At 38.3% G+C, this 17,412-nt stretch overlaps 1 protein-coding gene across 25 annotated transcripts in view; it reads left to right on the top strand.

Moving 5' to 3' along the window:
- NRXN3 (neurexin 3) overlaps nt 1–17,412 on the top strand; it is a 1,519,061-nt gene that overhangs the window by 736,272 nt on the left and 765,377 nt on the right. For all 25 annotated transcript variants that reach the window (XR_013993472.1, XR_013993473.1, XR_013993474.1 and 22 more), the window contains one exon: nt 10,234–10,353. Coding sequence is in view for 22 of the 25 variants with exons in the window: in XM_081050416.1 (XP_080906542.1) it covers nt 10,234–10,353 (120 nt within the window). In the remaining 3 variants the exon portion in view is untranslated. The remainder of the gene's footprint in view (nt 1–10,233; nt 10,354–17,412) is intronic.

Here is a 17,412-nt window from a genome sequence, read left to right on the forward strand (position 1 = left end):
AGGTCTACTACAGGTCACCCTATAAATGGAGGAGAGGGAGATAGGGGAAGGATTCGATCTACACTAAGAGACAATCCAAAGTTGTCCTAGCTCCTCATGAACAGATTAGATGAAACCAGACAACTGAAACTCTTCGTAGACTTTACTATTCTTTATGGTAAGAACTCTGTGGATTCTGAATCCCCAGAACCTAGCACAGGTCTTCTTACACAGAATGATTTAAAGTTCCCATCAAAGGAAAAATGGTTCATAGGAACCATACAAAGAACTGGTTGATTTCTATGCCCATTGTAAATTGTTGACCCAAGTGCAGATACCGATTTGGGATATAATAGGTTGGAATATCTTTACTTTCCCGTTTTTCGAAGCAGTCTAGTCATCAGAATGGTTTTTATGTTGCTACTCCATTGACCCGAACTCTCTTCCATTCTTTTAATGACTTGACAGTCTCTTTGTAGCAGGAGCTATTACTCTTTGTAATTATTTTGAGTCATCTTACTCTTTCCCCATATTATGGCAAAAGACCTATAGGATACCAGTGCATTTACTTTTTATTTTCCTGACCTTGGGGTGTGGGCCATTACTTGTGCTGGCTTCTTCAGCTGCAACCTGTGGCACCAATAGTACTAATTACCATTAAGTGACAAGGGCAGTAAAAACATATGACAAACAAATGGGACAGTGTGAAAGGTAAAAGCAAATGGTATTCAGAAGGGAATAAACATTGGGGTCAAGGGAGTGGCAAAATGAGTCTGAACAAGTCAACAGCTTGTATCCTCTTGTCATTGTGTTATCGGAGTGTTGTTGTTTTTTAATTTTATTAATTAATCTATTTCAAGTTCTCCAGCGATTGTGTTGTTCAATTTAAGAGGAAATCAGCTACTCCCATCTATTAGGTACTCAGCGAGGGACTGGGGTTACAGATGAAATGCAGTCTCTGACTTCAAACAAATCGGTAGGAGATCAGCCAATACTTACAAGCAGAGTGCACACTGCTGTGCTGGAATGGATATGGAGCTTTTTGTGTGAGCATGGAGGACTGCTGGACTATGGGCGGTGACAGTGGCCTTGGTGGGTGCTCAGGGGAGATTTTCTCAGGCAGACTTTGAACTGAGCTTGAAGGACAATATGATTCAGATGGATGAGAGGTGGAAGCACATTCAAGAGCTTGGCCAGCTTGGGGACCGACAAGAAGCTCAGTTTGGCTACAATAATGTGCATGTAGGGATCAGATGGAAGATGGAGCCGAAGTGGTAGGATGGAAACAGGTGATGAGGGACTTTGGATGTAAGGGGTTGGACTTTACCTCAAGGGCAAGGTAAGGGGGACAGAGTCTTGGGTCAGATTTTCATTTTATCAAGATCACTCTGACAACAGGGTGGAGAATGCATGAGAAAGACAGGAACTGAAAGTAGAGAGCAGTGAGAAGGGAAGTAACACATTCCAAGACAGAGGGAAGAGGCAGGAACCCGATGCCTGTTACTTTAGCTGGCTAAGGAGGTAAACATGTTTCCTTCCCAGATAAAACCTCTGAAGAGTGAGGAAGAAAACGAGCTAGTTCTCCTATTTGTTTTCCCCCCACACCCTCTGTTTCATAGCAGATATATTTACACATTATGATAAAAGGTGTCAAGGAAGAACTCATTGATCGAGTCAGGTTTTGCATCCCTCCAGGCTAGGAGAAGTAGGAGCTCCGTAGAGGCATGGGAGAGGTGGTGCATTGCTCAGAGGTGCAGTTCCTTGAAAGTCAGGGTCTCTTGAATAGAATGAGAATATCTGTGGACCTTTCAGAAGTAATCTTCTAATTCCTTTTTATTTGCCAGAGGGATATTCCTGGAGAGCAAAAGATTCCCTAAAAGCCTGTCTATATGAGAAAGCACCTGTACAACTACAAAATGAATATTGTTTGAACTATTGGGAGTGAGTCAGATGAGTCATAAACTATGAGAAATAAAAGAATAGCTGTTTATTGGGTTAGGTGATTAATCAGAATATCCTCTCCCCACTTTTCATCATAATTCCCCTTAGCAAGTTTTGTTTCTGGAGTTGAATCAAGGCTTCTTGTCCCTCTGCCCAGATAGTAGGCAGGGAATGATTAGATCTGGTTCAAAGTGTTGCATATCTTGAGTAAGTCAATAAATGTATTGGGCTCGATGCTTTCAAAACCTGAAGATTCTTTCAAGTCATTTTGGAGAAGAGTTGGCATCAACCAAACACATTGAGTAGGGAAATGGAATTGTAATTCTCCAACTTCCTTAACTGTGAGGAATATAGTTCTCCATTTCATTTTCTCCAACCCTAAGGGCTGTATGGAGAATAGGGGTGTTATTGAACCTGTCCCACATGCCCTGTTTAGGGACAGAGCCAGGAGAGCAGTTTCCAGGCTCTCGGCCTCACATGGGAAGGTGCTGGTTCGGTTATTAGATGGCCGTCAGCTGTAACTGGATGGCCCGCTGTGGTTGGTTGCCCATCAGCTGTTACCAGTTAGCCAGTAGCTACTAATATAACTGCCATGGCTACGCAGGCAAGGCAGTTGGTTGGTTGGTTGGCAGAGAAGCGGACTGCGGATCGTGTGGCTCCTGTTTCCTGCATCTCCAACCCAGTCGCCGGCGAAAATATAGTGGTATGACTCCCCTACCTATGGCTCTGTTGTTCCTTTTTGGCCTCACCATATTCTGTATCCACCCTCCGAGAACTGGAGCGGGGCCAGAGACACTGGATTACACCGTGTTTCCCCCAAAATAAGACCTAACCAGAAAATAAGGCCTAGCATGATTCTTCAGGATGACATCCCTTGAAGGTAAACCCTACTGCGTCATTTGGAGCAAAGATTAATATAAGACCCGGTCTTATTTTCGGGGAAACATGGCGTTAGATTTTATTGTCTGTCTTTTTCACTGTCATCCTATCCAAGTGACTTTTTTGACTACTCATTTGAAAAGAAGAAACCTTAAGCACTGAGCGTGCTTGATGACAGTGTTTCTGATGCTTTTGTGAGCCTGTGAGCGTTGGCAAGGCATAGAGCCTTGCCGTCAGGACAAAGAGTAAGACCCTGAGAACCCAACTGCTCTTAGGGCTTTCTGCCAATGAAATTTTATAATAACATTTAGGACCCTGATCTCCGGCTTTGCTTAATCTTCTTTAACAGGAGAACTAGAGCATTCACTTCTCAGTTGGCTCTGTCTTTGTGAAGAAAGACAATTGACACATTTAAGGATCATTGCTTTCTTATTTTAAAATTAAATAGGAGTGAATTGGATTTTTGCCAATTAAAAGAGATCTTACGTTGTCTGTAAATTACTCTTCAGAAAAGCCAAGAGGACCCAACACTATAAATGTAGAAATACTTCTGAGAGCCACAGGAGTAGTGTTGCTGATGGGACCAAGATATATGTGTAGCTTAGTATAATATATAGGCTATTCCTAATGTCACGACTGTGCTCCTTGAAGCCTCAACACTTCCATTCTTATATTTTAGCAGTAGAGACTATAGATTGCTCAGGAAGCTGGTAAAGATCTTTCACATGTACACATATGCATGTACACAAATGCATACATCTCTATGTATTCAGCTTCCTTTTTCTATTTTTTCTTTTTCCTCCTTCCCACCCAATTACTGCTCATTCATTCTTCCTGTATGAAACAATGCAATTTTTTAAAAAGTGAAAGTTGAAAGGTTTGCACACTTATCAGGAGTGGAAAATGAAAGTGAAGGGGGAAAATGAACTCTCTATAGACAGTCATGGCATCTTTCATAAGGCTCCTTCCTATGGCAGCTCGGCTTTGTATGGTGTGATGTTCTACGATGATGATGCTTCCCATTCAGGTTTTGCTCATAGATTCTAAGCCTTTCAACAAATACCTCCTGCTTGGAGATTAAAGATGGTGGATACTGTTGAACCAGCCCCACCTGGTGCCTACAACTGGGCTGCCAGCCTTGGGCCTTTAGGACAAATGGGCGTTGGGAATCAGACCCGGTATATCACTTCCAGGCTTCCCCACTCTCCAAGCCTATGTCCCCAATATGTCCAAGAAAAGCTAGTGCTGGTTTAGCAATATTTATCAATTTTAAATTGGGATGTTTGAGGCACAGTTTTGGTTAAGTCCTACTTAGGCAATTATAAAAGAAAAGTGCACACCCTCTGATCCATGTGTCCTGTGTGTGCTTCAGGCAGCACTTCTATCTCAAGGACCTACAAATAATAAAAGATATTCTGTCCACTGGTGATTTTTTTAGACCATGAAGATGGGTTGACTGAATCAGTTTGTACTGCAAAAGTAGGTTTTAACAGTAACAGGCATGAAATGACTGTCTGGGATCATTCTTAAAGACAAAAATAATCCCATATTCAAGCAGAATTGTTACTGAACTCAGGTTCAGTGCCGCTTGCCCCCCGAAGAGTCCAAAATACTAGAGTGGCAAGGGTTGGTGAGGAGAAAAAACATCCTTTATTCTAGATGCTGGCAGTTAGGGAAGGTGGCAGACACATATTTTAAAAAAACAACAAAACTAAAAAAAAAAAAAAACAAAACACCTTCTCCGAGCCAGAATGATTAAGGGGTTTTATAGGTAGGTAAATTGGAAAGTACAAAGAGAAGCAGGCTTCAGGGCTGATAGTCGAGAAGTCATCCCCTGGCGTCTTCAGTCTTCCGAGGCCTTAGGTATGTCATGACAAACTGTTAGGGAGTTGAGATCAGGCGTCCAGATACCTGGATGCCTGAAGATTAAAGAAGCTGCTTTTTTCAGGTTAGGATCTTAATTAGTAAGGTATGGGTAGCCTTGAGAAAGGAAACAAATGGAGTTAGTTAATCAGTGAGAGGAGAGCCGTAGTTACTTAGTGAGGGGAGAAACATAGTTAATCAGTAAGGGGAGAAATAAAGAGAAAACAGCTGAATATTAGGATAAATCAAACTGTAAACTGGCTAAGTTTAATTACTTGATCTACCAAGTTTCACCCTTACAGAATAATCGGAAATTTGTGGCAGCCATCAGAGTTATCATCTAAAAAAAATAAAGAAAAAATAGACAGTGTGATGCTTTCCAGTGAACTAAAAACAAAACTGGGAGTTAGAAACTGAAGTACTTACTGTTGTGTCATTGGAATTAACCCCTGGTCATTTGCAAAAGGTGAAAAGAATTCACAGACTCAGCCTGAAATGAGGAGAACAAGGAAGTAAGTTTATTCAAGAAGAAATAATCTGGCCTAGACGTTCCTAACTTAGCTTAGCTTTTTCTTAATATAAGAAAGTATAGGTAAATTCCCTTACGGCAGGAGGTATGACGTATAGACTGAGGTCATTTGATTGATATATGTTGGTTATATAACTAGTTTCTTTCTGCACATACATCAACTATGTAAGTAGTGTATGCTGTCCCTATACAGAGGTTTCCTAAACACTTGTAACAATTTCAAACAATAATAATAATAAAAAAACTTTATGAATATATTCCAAAAGTTTATGTTATCTTAGAATGTCTGGGATTTTAGGTTGATTTGGAAGACTGTTCTAGATAAAATTATTAAGTCCTTAGGAATGTCTCATGTTTATAAACATGCATACAGATTTTTGTTCATATAATTGGACAAAACTAGATCTTCCTCTTTATTTGAATTTTGAATTAAAATGACATTTGAAATTTTTTCTTCGTTAAAAAAAAAGCCACATCGTTACATGAAAATGTCATCTTTCTCTGGTTGTAGGTTAAAAGTACTTTAAGTTGCTCTTGTTTACCAGCATCACGTCTCTCTCTCTTACCCACATCTGTAGAGGTTAGGTGGATCAGCTGTGGAGTTATCACACTGGTTTGAAACCTCACTCTGCTACTTTCCTGTGGGACTATGTAAATAGGCACCTAACTTGTCTGTACTCAGTGTACTTTTCCGAAATATTTGCCTTCCGACTCGATCTACAGTCAAAAAAAAAAAATATTTTTAAAATTCTTGGATGTTTTTTATGGGAAAATTATTCCTGGTTTTTCTGATTTTTTAAAAATAATTTTAATTTTAGTTGCTTCATCGTGTGCTTATGAAGATTAATTTAATTAGTATCTGAAATGCACTTAGTACAGTGTTTGGTAATAAGTGCTATGTAAATGCCTTGCTTTGTTATGGTTATATTCTCTTATTTGTACAAGATTATCTTGTGTCAATGGATGTGAAGTTAGAATGAAACTTTTTTTTCCCAGGGCATTTTGATTTGTTTCTCTAATGCCTCTCTCTCTCTTTTTTGAGACACTGCTGTCTATGAGAAACAGATACATTGATACAACATGTAGTCTGTCCAGGAAGGGAGGTACTTAAATTGTTTGAAGTAAGAGTAGGAATTTATATCATCTTAAAAGTGTTTTAGAGTTTAGCTCAATCTCTGTCATTCAACACACCGTTACTACACACTGTCCATGGGCGCTGGGAACACAAGAGTTTTACTCTCAGAATCTGGTGAGATTGAATGATTCTAATAGTTAATTTAAATTAGGGCATGCAATGTGGTCAATTAAATTACTGTCCCCCCAAGAAAAGAAAAGCTTTGTTCTAAATAGAAAATTGTTTATATGAGATGATATTGGTAGATTCTATGGGTAAATTGTTAGGAAAACCATTGGCTTTAAGTCATAAAATTATTTCTTTAGTTTTTTTCTTTTTTTTTTTATTCAATAATATTTTCAGAGTGCTTACATTATACCAAATATTTTATCAGAAATTAGAGACGTAAAAGTGAGCAAAGCAGACAAGATTCTGCTCTTAAAAGGCTTATATGCCAGGAGGATGAGAGAGACAATACAGAATTTAACAACTTAGTTACAGGTCTTGGAATTGTCAGTTAAATAAACAGGACGATGAGATGGGGAGTAGATGAAATGCTGGTGGGGACTTTCTTAAATAGGATAGTGTCTTGAAGAAAGCCCGTTTTAAGCGGAAACTTAAAGAATAAGAATGAACCAGTCATTTGAAAATCTGCAGGAAAGACATTTTGGGCAGTGGATCCAGTGAGAGAAACCGACCTTGAATGTGAGAGCATAGATTCTGCAATGTGAGCAGATCTCAGACCCACCCAGTGGGCTCATCACTCAGGTTCCAGGGCCCCGCTCCCAGTCTGTAGGTCTGCATTTCTTAACAGATTCCGATGCAGGTGCTGCTGATTTGGGGTCCACAGGTGAATGCTGCTGTTAGAGAGGAATTAAAAGGAGGAAGGGATGAGGCATTGTGAGCTTGGGCGAGTAGAAGGAATGCAGCTGGAGAAGGAAGCAGAAGATATAGGATCTCACCCTGGAAAGTAGGCAAGTTTATTATCCATCAATGAGAAGGCATTGTAGGTTCCCCGGCCTTCACTGAAGCCATTCTTGTTCTTAGATGATTACAATATAGTCAGTGCTTGGGGATTATCTGATTCTGCATGGTACTCTCCCCTTAACATATGTGAAACACATTCCATGGAATTTGGAAATAACGTACAATTCCCACTGCATTTTATTCCTGACCAGCCTTCAACAAATGGAACGGATTGCTCACTTTGCAGAGCACAGACGCCTCCCACACTCAGGTTTTGGAAGTCTGAGACAGGCGAGTCAGGCAGCGGCAATCAAATCAGTTCAGTGTTTACTGAAACCCTTTCTCTGCATCTGTCACTGCATTTAGTGCAGCAAGGACACAACCAAAGCATATTACTCCATTTCTAACAGTGAGCAGCCTTTGATCTTTTGGGGGATAACTAGCAAAAACAAAACAAACAGAAGAACCAAAAACTTGAAACAGTTTGAGGATTATATAAGTCAAGAACATCACAATGTGTAATAAAGTGTTAAATTGAATATTATCAGATCCAAAAATTATTGATGCCGATAATAAGTGCTGTGGCCACTGAGAAGAGGGAGAATTGTTTGAAGTTATTGGGGAATGCTTTATATGGGCATTATAGACATTAGAGCTAGTCCTTGGACAATGTTTAAAATTTGGTTAGAGGAGAGGGAAAAGCCTCTGTCTTCAGATTTAGTCAACATGCAAACAATTACTGTTTCTCCAACGTTTTGGTGGTCCTGCTGCCTTTCAAGGGGAAGCCTTCCATGTGTTTCTGATTCTGAGAACAATTGAATTACTAGCCCATTGTCTGGTGAGAGCTGTTTGGTCAGGAAGCCCCATGGACTTCTCAGAAGCTTTTATCCTTTGAAAGAAGCTGTCCTGATTTCCAGTTGTTAATGAAACTTGTACTACACAATGCTCAACTGTAGGACCCACTGAGACCTTGACCATGTACCTCCTTTCATCTCCACATGGGGGACCCACATGGCATAGAGGGGCTACAGAAACCCAGCAGTGCGGCTCTCCCAATGTTACGGCCTTGAACTTTCTTCTGTCATATCCTAATAGCTTTGTACTAGGAGTGATGGACTGTGCTAGTTTCACCCTTCATGAATAAATACAAAATGTCTTGCCACCCAGATGATGAACCCTTTGTAGTCACACATCTGTTTTGAGCATGTATCCGTAGGACCCTCCATACTTGCATTTCAATATCCTGTGCCTGTGTGAGGCCTAGCTTGGGATTTGTGAATTTTACACTTTTGCAATGGATAGATGTTTACTCTGTCAAGTGGTTTTTTTTGTTTGTTTGGTTTTTGCATCAGATACTGACTAATACATTGGATGAGTCAAAGGCCTTACCTCCATTGCTGAGGCTTTCTGGGAAACTCATGGAGTTATCCTGAATATTAATATATTCCCTGTTAGCGCAGATAATTCCAAAGGTGTAGGCTCATCTTTAATCCCCCAGGTAAGGCAGAAGATAGAAGTGAAAAAGAGAGAATGGTTAAAGAGAGGCCCTGGCCTGGCTGACCTAAAAAGATTTTAAGGGCAATCTGTAAGACAGAGATTGCCAAACTTTTTTAACTTATTTGTAACCACAGAAGATTTTGAGAATGACCCCCAAATAGGTACACTTGTTTTCTATATTATATACATGTCCCATTAAAGTTATGTTACCAGCCTATGAAAGACACACAGAAATAGGCAAAACAAAGAATGACATTTTTAAAAATAATGTAATTTCTGATATTGCCTTCTTATCCTTCAAATAATTGTGTGTTGTATGCTCTAGTGTGCTTGCACTCTGTTTGCGTACACCTGCATAAACCTATAGTGTCAGTGTGACGCGCTGCTCTGGTTCTCAAATGTTAGGCTACGTCACAATTTCCTGGAAGCTTGTGAACACAGATTTCTGCCCGCCTCCCCCTATGTCTCTTATTTGGTAGGTTTGAGGTGGAGCCCAAGAATTTGCATATCTAACAACTTCCCAGGTGATGCTGGTCTGAGAACCACTGATAAGTTAAGAACTTGGGTCTCGGAATTTGTCTACCAAAGTTGGACTTCAGGATTCCTAGTTACCAAATGTGTGACCTTGAGTAAATTATTTTACCTCTCCAAGTTCAGTTTTTTTTATCTGTGAAATGGCAGTCATAAGTACTAACCTCTTAGAGGGACTGGAGAGCTTAAGATAATGGAGACAAAATGCTTAGCACCCAGTGCTTACTGTGTGTCCCTGAAAATAAGACCTAGCCGAACAATCAGCTCTAATGTGTCTTTTAGAGCAAAAATTAGTATAAGAACTTGTATGGTACATTATATTATATTATATTATATTACATTACATTATATTATTATACCTGGTCTTGTAGTAAAATAAGACCAGGTCTTATACTAATTTTTGCTCCAAAAGACGCATTAGAGCTGATTGTCCTGCTAGGTCTTATTTTCGGGGAAACACATATTACCTACAGTCTCCCCTTCCTCCTCCTTATTATCATCAAACATCTCTTTTAAGGTAACAAAGTAGACTTTAGGGACATCTGTGCCTTAATTCATAAGAGTCATGGGAATGTGTTCTTCTGCTTTGGCATTATACATTTAGAAAGGCCATGCTCCAAATGAGATCTCTTTCTAGTTGAATGGTCGAGATGAGGATCTTTTGCAAAGTCTGCCTAAAAGAGAACAGTGTGTTCAGCCCTCTCCCTTCTGTGTGTAACTGTTGATAGTTTGTGGCTAAGTGTGTATTTCTGTCGTCTTTTGTATATACTGAATTCTTGTTGCATGATATAGAGTTGGCATTTTTGGTGGTTGTGTCTTTGAATGTTTTGGGGCATGAGACTAGTACATTCAAGTGCTTGCTTTGAATCTGATTAATTTTTAACACTTCTCTCTCTACTTTTTCTTTTCTTCCACTCTCATTATGCATTGCTAGGACCAAGTACCACCTGCCAGGAAGATTCCTGTGCCAACCAGGGGGTCTGCATGCAGCAGTGGGAAGGCTTCACCTGTGACTGTTCCATGACCTCATATTCTGGGAACCAGTGCAATGATCGTGAGTACAACCTTTTCATACTTGGAGTTTTTCAGAGTTCACAGGTTTGGGGAAACTTTAAGGGACATTATGAAAAAAGGATGGCTCTTCTGAAAAATTAATAAGCAATTTTCTCCTCCAGAAACTTGGAATATAAAGCACTCGTGCTCTTATGCGAAGAGCAAAGAGACATTTCTTGCTGAACAATACTAGATGTTTTCCCATTTGCTTATTCCCAATGGCTTTTTTTTTTATTGCTGTTTGTTTGTTTTTTTAATTTCCTGTATGTTAGATTACCTGTGACTGAAAAAAACAAAACAATTCAGGCAATATTTTTGTTCTAAGGAATTCAGTCCTTAATTAATTAAATCATCTGGGTAACAGTTTTGAGACACCTATTTGTATTGCCTAGAATTTAGAGGATATTTAAGGAATGTAGCTATTTTCTCAAAAATCCTGAATTTAGTGATCTTCTTAGACCTTTTAAATGATGAAAATGTTCAAAGCTCGTTATATTTTCCAATTAGAAATATTTAAAACAGTCTCTTGGGTCTTTCAAATGTAAGGCAGAGATTCCCTCTGGCTAAGTTTATATATATTCTATTTATATATCTATTTTATGAGTATGTTTATATGTATACATCTGTGCATTTGGTTCATCTTGGAAGAGAGCCAATTATTACCTTTGTCTACTGGTGATGCTTAAGGCCTATCAGCTGATATAATTCTAGAAGACTGATTTCATGAAGATGATTCTAGCACTGATGGTTGACATATTTTAATTCTGTGGGAGTCTGTAACCTGTGTCTCCACTTCCATCTCATGGTATTTTTCTAACATGGCCACTTTTAAAGACAAATAAACACTTGCAATTTCTGAATACATACACAGCAAAGAGATTTGTTTTAAAAAAAGGCTCTGACTTAGTGGGTCCTGCTGACCTTCTGATTTTCTGAATGCAGCCTTTATGGTAGGAGTTTGTTTTATAATCTGAACTCAGTCAATTGGCCTCTTGGTTTCATGAAAATGATTCATGATGTTATCGGTGCAAACCGTTAAGCCATGCTATGTAGTTTGCCCGTGTGAGAGCAGGTTCCAATTACAGTGCCATCTCTATTATGTCTATTTGGTTTTCCTTGATTTTGTATTGCTCACCCTTCTTTTTTTTTTATGTGTGTATAGTTGTCTCTTCTTCTGTTTTTCATTTTTTCTTACAGCTTTTTATCTTCATATTGTCTGTTGCTAAAATACACTAGATACACTAAGGAGAAACAAGTGGAGTATCTGACCATGTAGAGAGAAAATTCTTTAATAATCATTGATCTAAGTATAAGCATATGCTTCTATACTGTAACTCAAAGGACAGACTCGGCAGAAGGTTTTGGCATCACATTGCTCTTTCCAAGTATTTGGTATTGTTGAAATTCCTATTTCCATATTTATGATTTAGAAATACCCTTCCCCTTTGAGACAGGCGGTTATGGACCCATCCAGAGTACCTTGGGAATTGTGCTTTATGCTCTTTCTTTTCCCTTTAATTTGTCTGCAGAAAACTCAATAGGAAGGCTGTTTTCCCCCCTAAATGGTAGCATAATGCTTTTCTGTCCTCACAAGTTTATTTCTATCACACACACTTCTGGTAGAAAATGGACGGCACACAGAACAGGCAGAAAGGTAAGTTACTCTAACAACGGTGAAAATGCACAGTCTGCAGAAGGTATGTATATATTTTTCTCTCATTGACAAGTTCCTGTCTGCCACCCAGACAAGACATTGTTTTTTTGCCAAAAATCAACCAGGATTCTTTCCAGCATTCTATGATTGTTTCTGAGTTTGTTAACAGGAAGTTGTGTCTCAGTCCAGAATGAGTACTATCATGTTGTCTGACTTGAACAATTGGTCGATATGTAATGAAGTACTAGAATGAAGGTTGGGAAAGGTCAGCTTTCTTTTGTGACAATAACTTCTCATCCTTTAGAAATGTTTCTAAGGTAATCCAGGCATAGGATAATATATTTTGGATTTTATTCTATAAATAATGTAGTTGAATTTTTGATTGTAGAAGACCTCTGAGCCCACATCTCTAAAAGAATCTGCTTGTTTATTTAGTCCCTTTTTGGAGAGTGGACCAGGGCTTCTGTAATTGGATGAGTGTATGGAAATTGGAGCAAGTCCATTTTAATTGCAGAATGTGAGGATTATATACAATTCAGATGTACCGGATTATAAGGTGTAACTTTGGCTATAAACTTTTCTTTTTGCTTACAACAATAAGCATTTACTGTTGCTCATGAGGCTGTGGGTAAACTTACAATGAAACCCAATTGAATATACCAAAACGGTAGGTTAATTTTTACAATGGATGTCACTTTAATGATTGACACTTACAGTGTGTAGGGGAATTTCTCCTGTGGAGCTACCATCAGAGTCAGTTTTTTCCACATAGAAACTCAGCCTTGTGACTTTACATCATAAATCCTTATGTTCTGTACCAACCTTGACCCTTAGAGTTGTAATTTGCTGCTTCAAACATCTTCAAAATGAAGTGACCTATCTGATATTCCATGTCATCTGATAGTCTATGCCTCTCTATGTTAGCAAATTCTTGGTAGCTTAGCTTGCATCAGGAGTTAAGCCTTAGCCCTCAGTGTCAGCAGCAGAGTTAAACAAGGCTCATGATTATCGTTGGCAAAAGCAGTGGGGAAAAATTCAGAAAAGGAAAAATGATAAAATGGGAGAAGGAGAAGGATGAGGAATCGAGAGAAAAGCAGAGTTTGAGTCTTCTATGAAAGAACGCAGAGGCCATTAGCAATTGCTTAGGTATAACATTCATGCCACAGGTGGAGTGCTTTGCCCTAGATAATGGAAATTGGGCATAACATTATAAGTGGAATGCCATGAAGGAAATCGGGCCTTTACCCAATTCTTGGGAGTAAGATATTCTGTGGAATGTTGTGTATCTAAAATAAATTTTATGTCTTGAAATGCTGTCATAAAACCACATGAATTGATTAGAGACTCAATCTAATGGCAAAAGGCATTCTTATTTAATTTTTTGGGAGGGTAGGTTTGGATCTCTCATTTTCTATGAGGTCTTTCTCAGGACAGCAAATTGATCCTCAATTATAAGAAATGAAAACATCTCAATTTATTATTGTATACCCAAGAATAGAAAATCTTTCAATAGGGAAATAGCTAGGCTATGGTATTTTCCAAAATAAAGTGTTCAGTTCATCATGTGTGAGAAAGTTAACTATATCTGGGAATGACTTGCAAGTATCTAAGGAAATGTTTGCATTTTAGAATTTTTCCGTTCTTCTAGCATTGGTTCTGTCACTTAGGTCCTTTGTTTTTTCTCGCCTGCCTGCCAAATTTGGCATTTGCTTGACAAATTTGAATTACTGTCACATAGATGTGGGCTCCAGAGTAGAGTTTACATATAAGAACTGTACCTCTCTTAGTATGAGTAGACCAAGCCTGGATGGTTTTAATGACATTTTACATTCTATGTGAAACCCTGGTGGGTTGGTGGAGGCCATGGGGCAAGTTCCAGGTTCATTCTTAAAAAGATAGCTGCAAAGCTGATATAGGGGTTGTGAGGGTTTAACATGTAGTCTCGTTGGCTGATTATCTTGTATAAATGTGATTCCCTTGCATTGGATAGAAACAAAAATCTTCTGATTGGAGACTAAAGTATAATTGATTTATTAATCATCTTATATAGTTAGATGACATGCTTTCCACCATTTCATATTATGGTAAAATCATAGTGAATTCCCTTTAGGTGACTTTTAGGGCCATTTGTAATGCACAAAGTAGCCCAGAAGGAATCTTGAGTTTATGTAGGATCCAATCAGATCTATGGAAGGACACACAAATAATAGTCTCCAAAGAAAATCTTTGTTTCTTCTGAAAAATTCAAAACGGGCTGACTTCTGAGAGGGTGCATTGTATCGGAACACCAACTTAATGTCAGAGATGCATGTTAGAACAACAAAAAAAATGGAACCTTACAAGGCTTTTTATAGGGATGTTCTTTTTGGATAATGGGTTCTTATTGGTATTTTAAACCAGGCCTGAGATCTGGGCAATTTCAATATGTTGTAGCCATAATACCATCAAGCGAATTCAGAATCTCTTTCCCATAATGCCACCCGCATTGGCAGACTATTGTTGAGTTCCTCTCTCCTTTACAACACAGCAAGATGTTACCCAGAATCCAACTCACGCATGCATACCCATACACATGCAAAAAAGTTGTCATTTGGGGGCACTTATTGAAAACAGCAGTTTGAAACACCTGACATCTGTCTTCACCATGGGTCCCTCTGAGCATACTCATAACAACTCTTTGAAGTTGCGTATAATTTTCGGATCTTGTTATTGCTTCTGTACCCTGGAGAAACAAACGTGGAACAGTCTGTGTGTAGCCCATAAGAACACACATCACGTTCCTGGACTTAGAAATCGGGTGTTTATAATGGTTTTGTGGAGTGAAGAGCAGGGAATAGATGTGGGTCCTCGACCCACCCTCAGCAGTCAGCTACCTGTGCTACATTGCTAGTCATATATCGTGGGCTACTTGTTGAAGAAATTGCTAGGTTCACACTGGCATGGAATAATGGATGTTCTTTGCTTGCAACAAATCAATGGCAAGCAGCTGTGGATCGTGCAGATAGTGGAGTGTGAAGCGCCTTTTCAGACAGTTTTCTGCGGGAGTGGCTGTTAAGCTGCACTGTTGGCTATTGATTGGCCTTTTGCTTTTTATTTATTGTGTGGGTTTCTTTATTTTTTTAATGTAGGTTGGCGTATTGATTACATCTGTTAAAAACACATTTCCCATTCAGGCTTCAGCAAAGATAAGCAATGTATGCATTACTTAGTGTACAAACAAGGGGACAGACGTGCATGTTCGTTCTGTCTCTTGGGTTCGTATAGGTACACTGGCATTATGTCATGAGGCTATGTGGTTACTTGTATAGCAATAATCTCCAAGGATATCAGACTGTAATATGTCTATGTTTTTGATGATGTGGTTATTTGCTACTTCTGTTTTCAGGCTCGGTCTAGCCCACAAATAGGCCATTTTTTAGAAGTTCATTATTAAGATAGTAGTTTGCTCCTTGGAACACACTTTGTCATTCCTTCCGTCATTCATTCACTCACCAGACATTTTGTATTTGCAGATAGGATCATGAATAGGATATAGTTCTGTTTTTGAAGACATTACAACCTAATGAGGGAAGACATATGAAAGTGCTTCAATAGAATTATTAACAGTGTAGAGTAAGGAGTCATAGAGTGGAATGACGTCAACTTTCTCTGGGGTTGAGACTCAACAAGAAGGGCTTCTGCTGTTAGGAAAGTTTTCATTGACAAATGAGTCTTAAAAAATATGTAAGTGCTTGCTAAGCAAATATGGTACCAAAGAGGGTTGGCAAGGAAAGATAGCATTCCAGTGAGCGGAGAAAAATAACTAAAGCCATTGTTAATGGTCTGGCTGTTGCCTTCCGGTCTTTAAACATTTGTATGTGTAAGATCACACTCTGTTTAAAGTTTGTGCTCTGCTTTATTTTGTTTAACATGGTGTGATGTGCATTTTTTAAAGGAAGAAAAATACATCAGATTTCCTAATCTCCTTCAGTAGAATCTATATTTTCTACTAAAGAATCCCCCACATTGAATCTATTACTGGGTCCTGAATGTGGACCTAATAGGGCTCAATCTTGATTTATTTCATTGAGACAGTGGTGGGCATTTATCTTGGAAATTTATTTATAATGATCCAAATTTTTAAAAAGTTGATTTATAATGCATACATTATTAAATTATAAAAGCTATCATAGCATAGGCATTAATTGGCTTTAGAATCAAACTACTTTCCATGCCAATCCTAACGCTAACACTGTGAAATTGAATTAGCCACTTAGCTTTTTGAAGCTTTGGTGTAGCATGGCGAGTGTGATAGGTACTTTATAAATAGGAATAATCATAGTTTTTATTATAACTAATAATATTTGACACTTGTCAAGTCCTTATTATGTTGCTGACACTCCACTAGGACCTTTATAAAAGATGTCATCCCTTTAATCTTCCTAGTCTCTAAGAAATGCTATACTACTATTGTCCTGATTTTAACAATGGGAAGACTAACGTCACACAGTTAGATCAAAGCTGGGTAAGCACTTGAACCCAGTTTTGTCTGATATGAAAGTTCACGTTCTTATTAGATTAGCTACTACTTACACTATTAGAAATAACAACAGTTCAAAATTTGCATTAAATACTAAACTAGAGTGCTTAAAATTCAAAGTAGACAAGTCTTCTCAGACAACCAAATTATTTAAGAATATACAGTTGGTAAAGGGAAGCTCAGTGTTCTTGGTTATTAATTTTATCATATTCAGGAATTCTGAACACATGTTTTTGTCTTAATATTCTGATGAGGCCATTTAGCTTGAATATATTTAGATATTCTAGAATGAGAAGAAGGGTATCCCCTCCCATATCCTCAGATATTCCAAATATTTATATTTTCATCCTCTATTGACCGAAATTTTCTGGCTTCCATTTTTAACTATATTGCAATTCCAATATACATCATAAGCATACTGGATGAAACCATTGATGTGGAGTGGATGGCTTGTGTAGAAATCTTGACTGTTAATAGCTGTGTTACCTTGGATAAATTAATCCATCCCTCTGTCTCTAAAATGTGGATATTTATAGGTCCTATCTCATAAGAATGTTATAAATTAAGTTCATAATTGTGAAGATGGAACATAATAGCTCCTACAGAACTGTGGGCTACTCTTTGATACAATTTTCAAAAAAGTTAAAAACATGATTCATACAAATATAATTTTCATAAAGTCAAAAACATAACTCTCATATGAATATAGAATGAATGTGTGCTAAATCTTTTTAACTCCTTAACGAGGGAAACAGCAAGATGCTGAAAGTGTAAGCAGATATTTATAGGCATTTAAAAGAATGTTAAAATACAAATTTAGATTAAATAGAAAACTGGTGAATATCTCACAGGGCAAAAGGCTCTTAATGTTTTAGTGTTACTGTTAG

This window comes from Rhinolophus hipposideros (genome assembly GCF_964194185.1).
Source record: "Rhinolophus hipposideros genome assembly, chromosome: 5".
Classification (NCBI taxonomy): Eukaryota; Metazoa; Chordata; class Mammalia; order Chiroptera; family Rhinolophidae; genus Rhinolophus; species Rhinolophus hipposideros.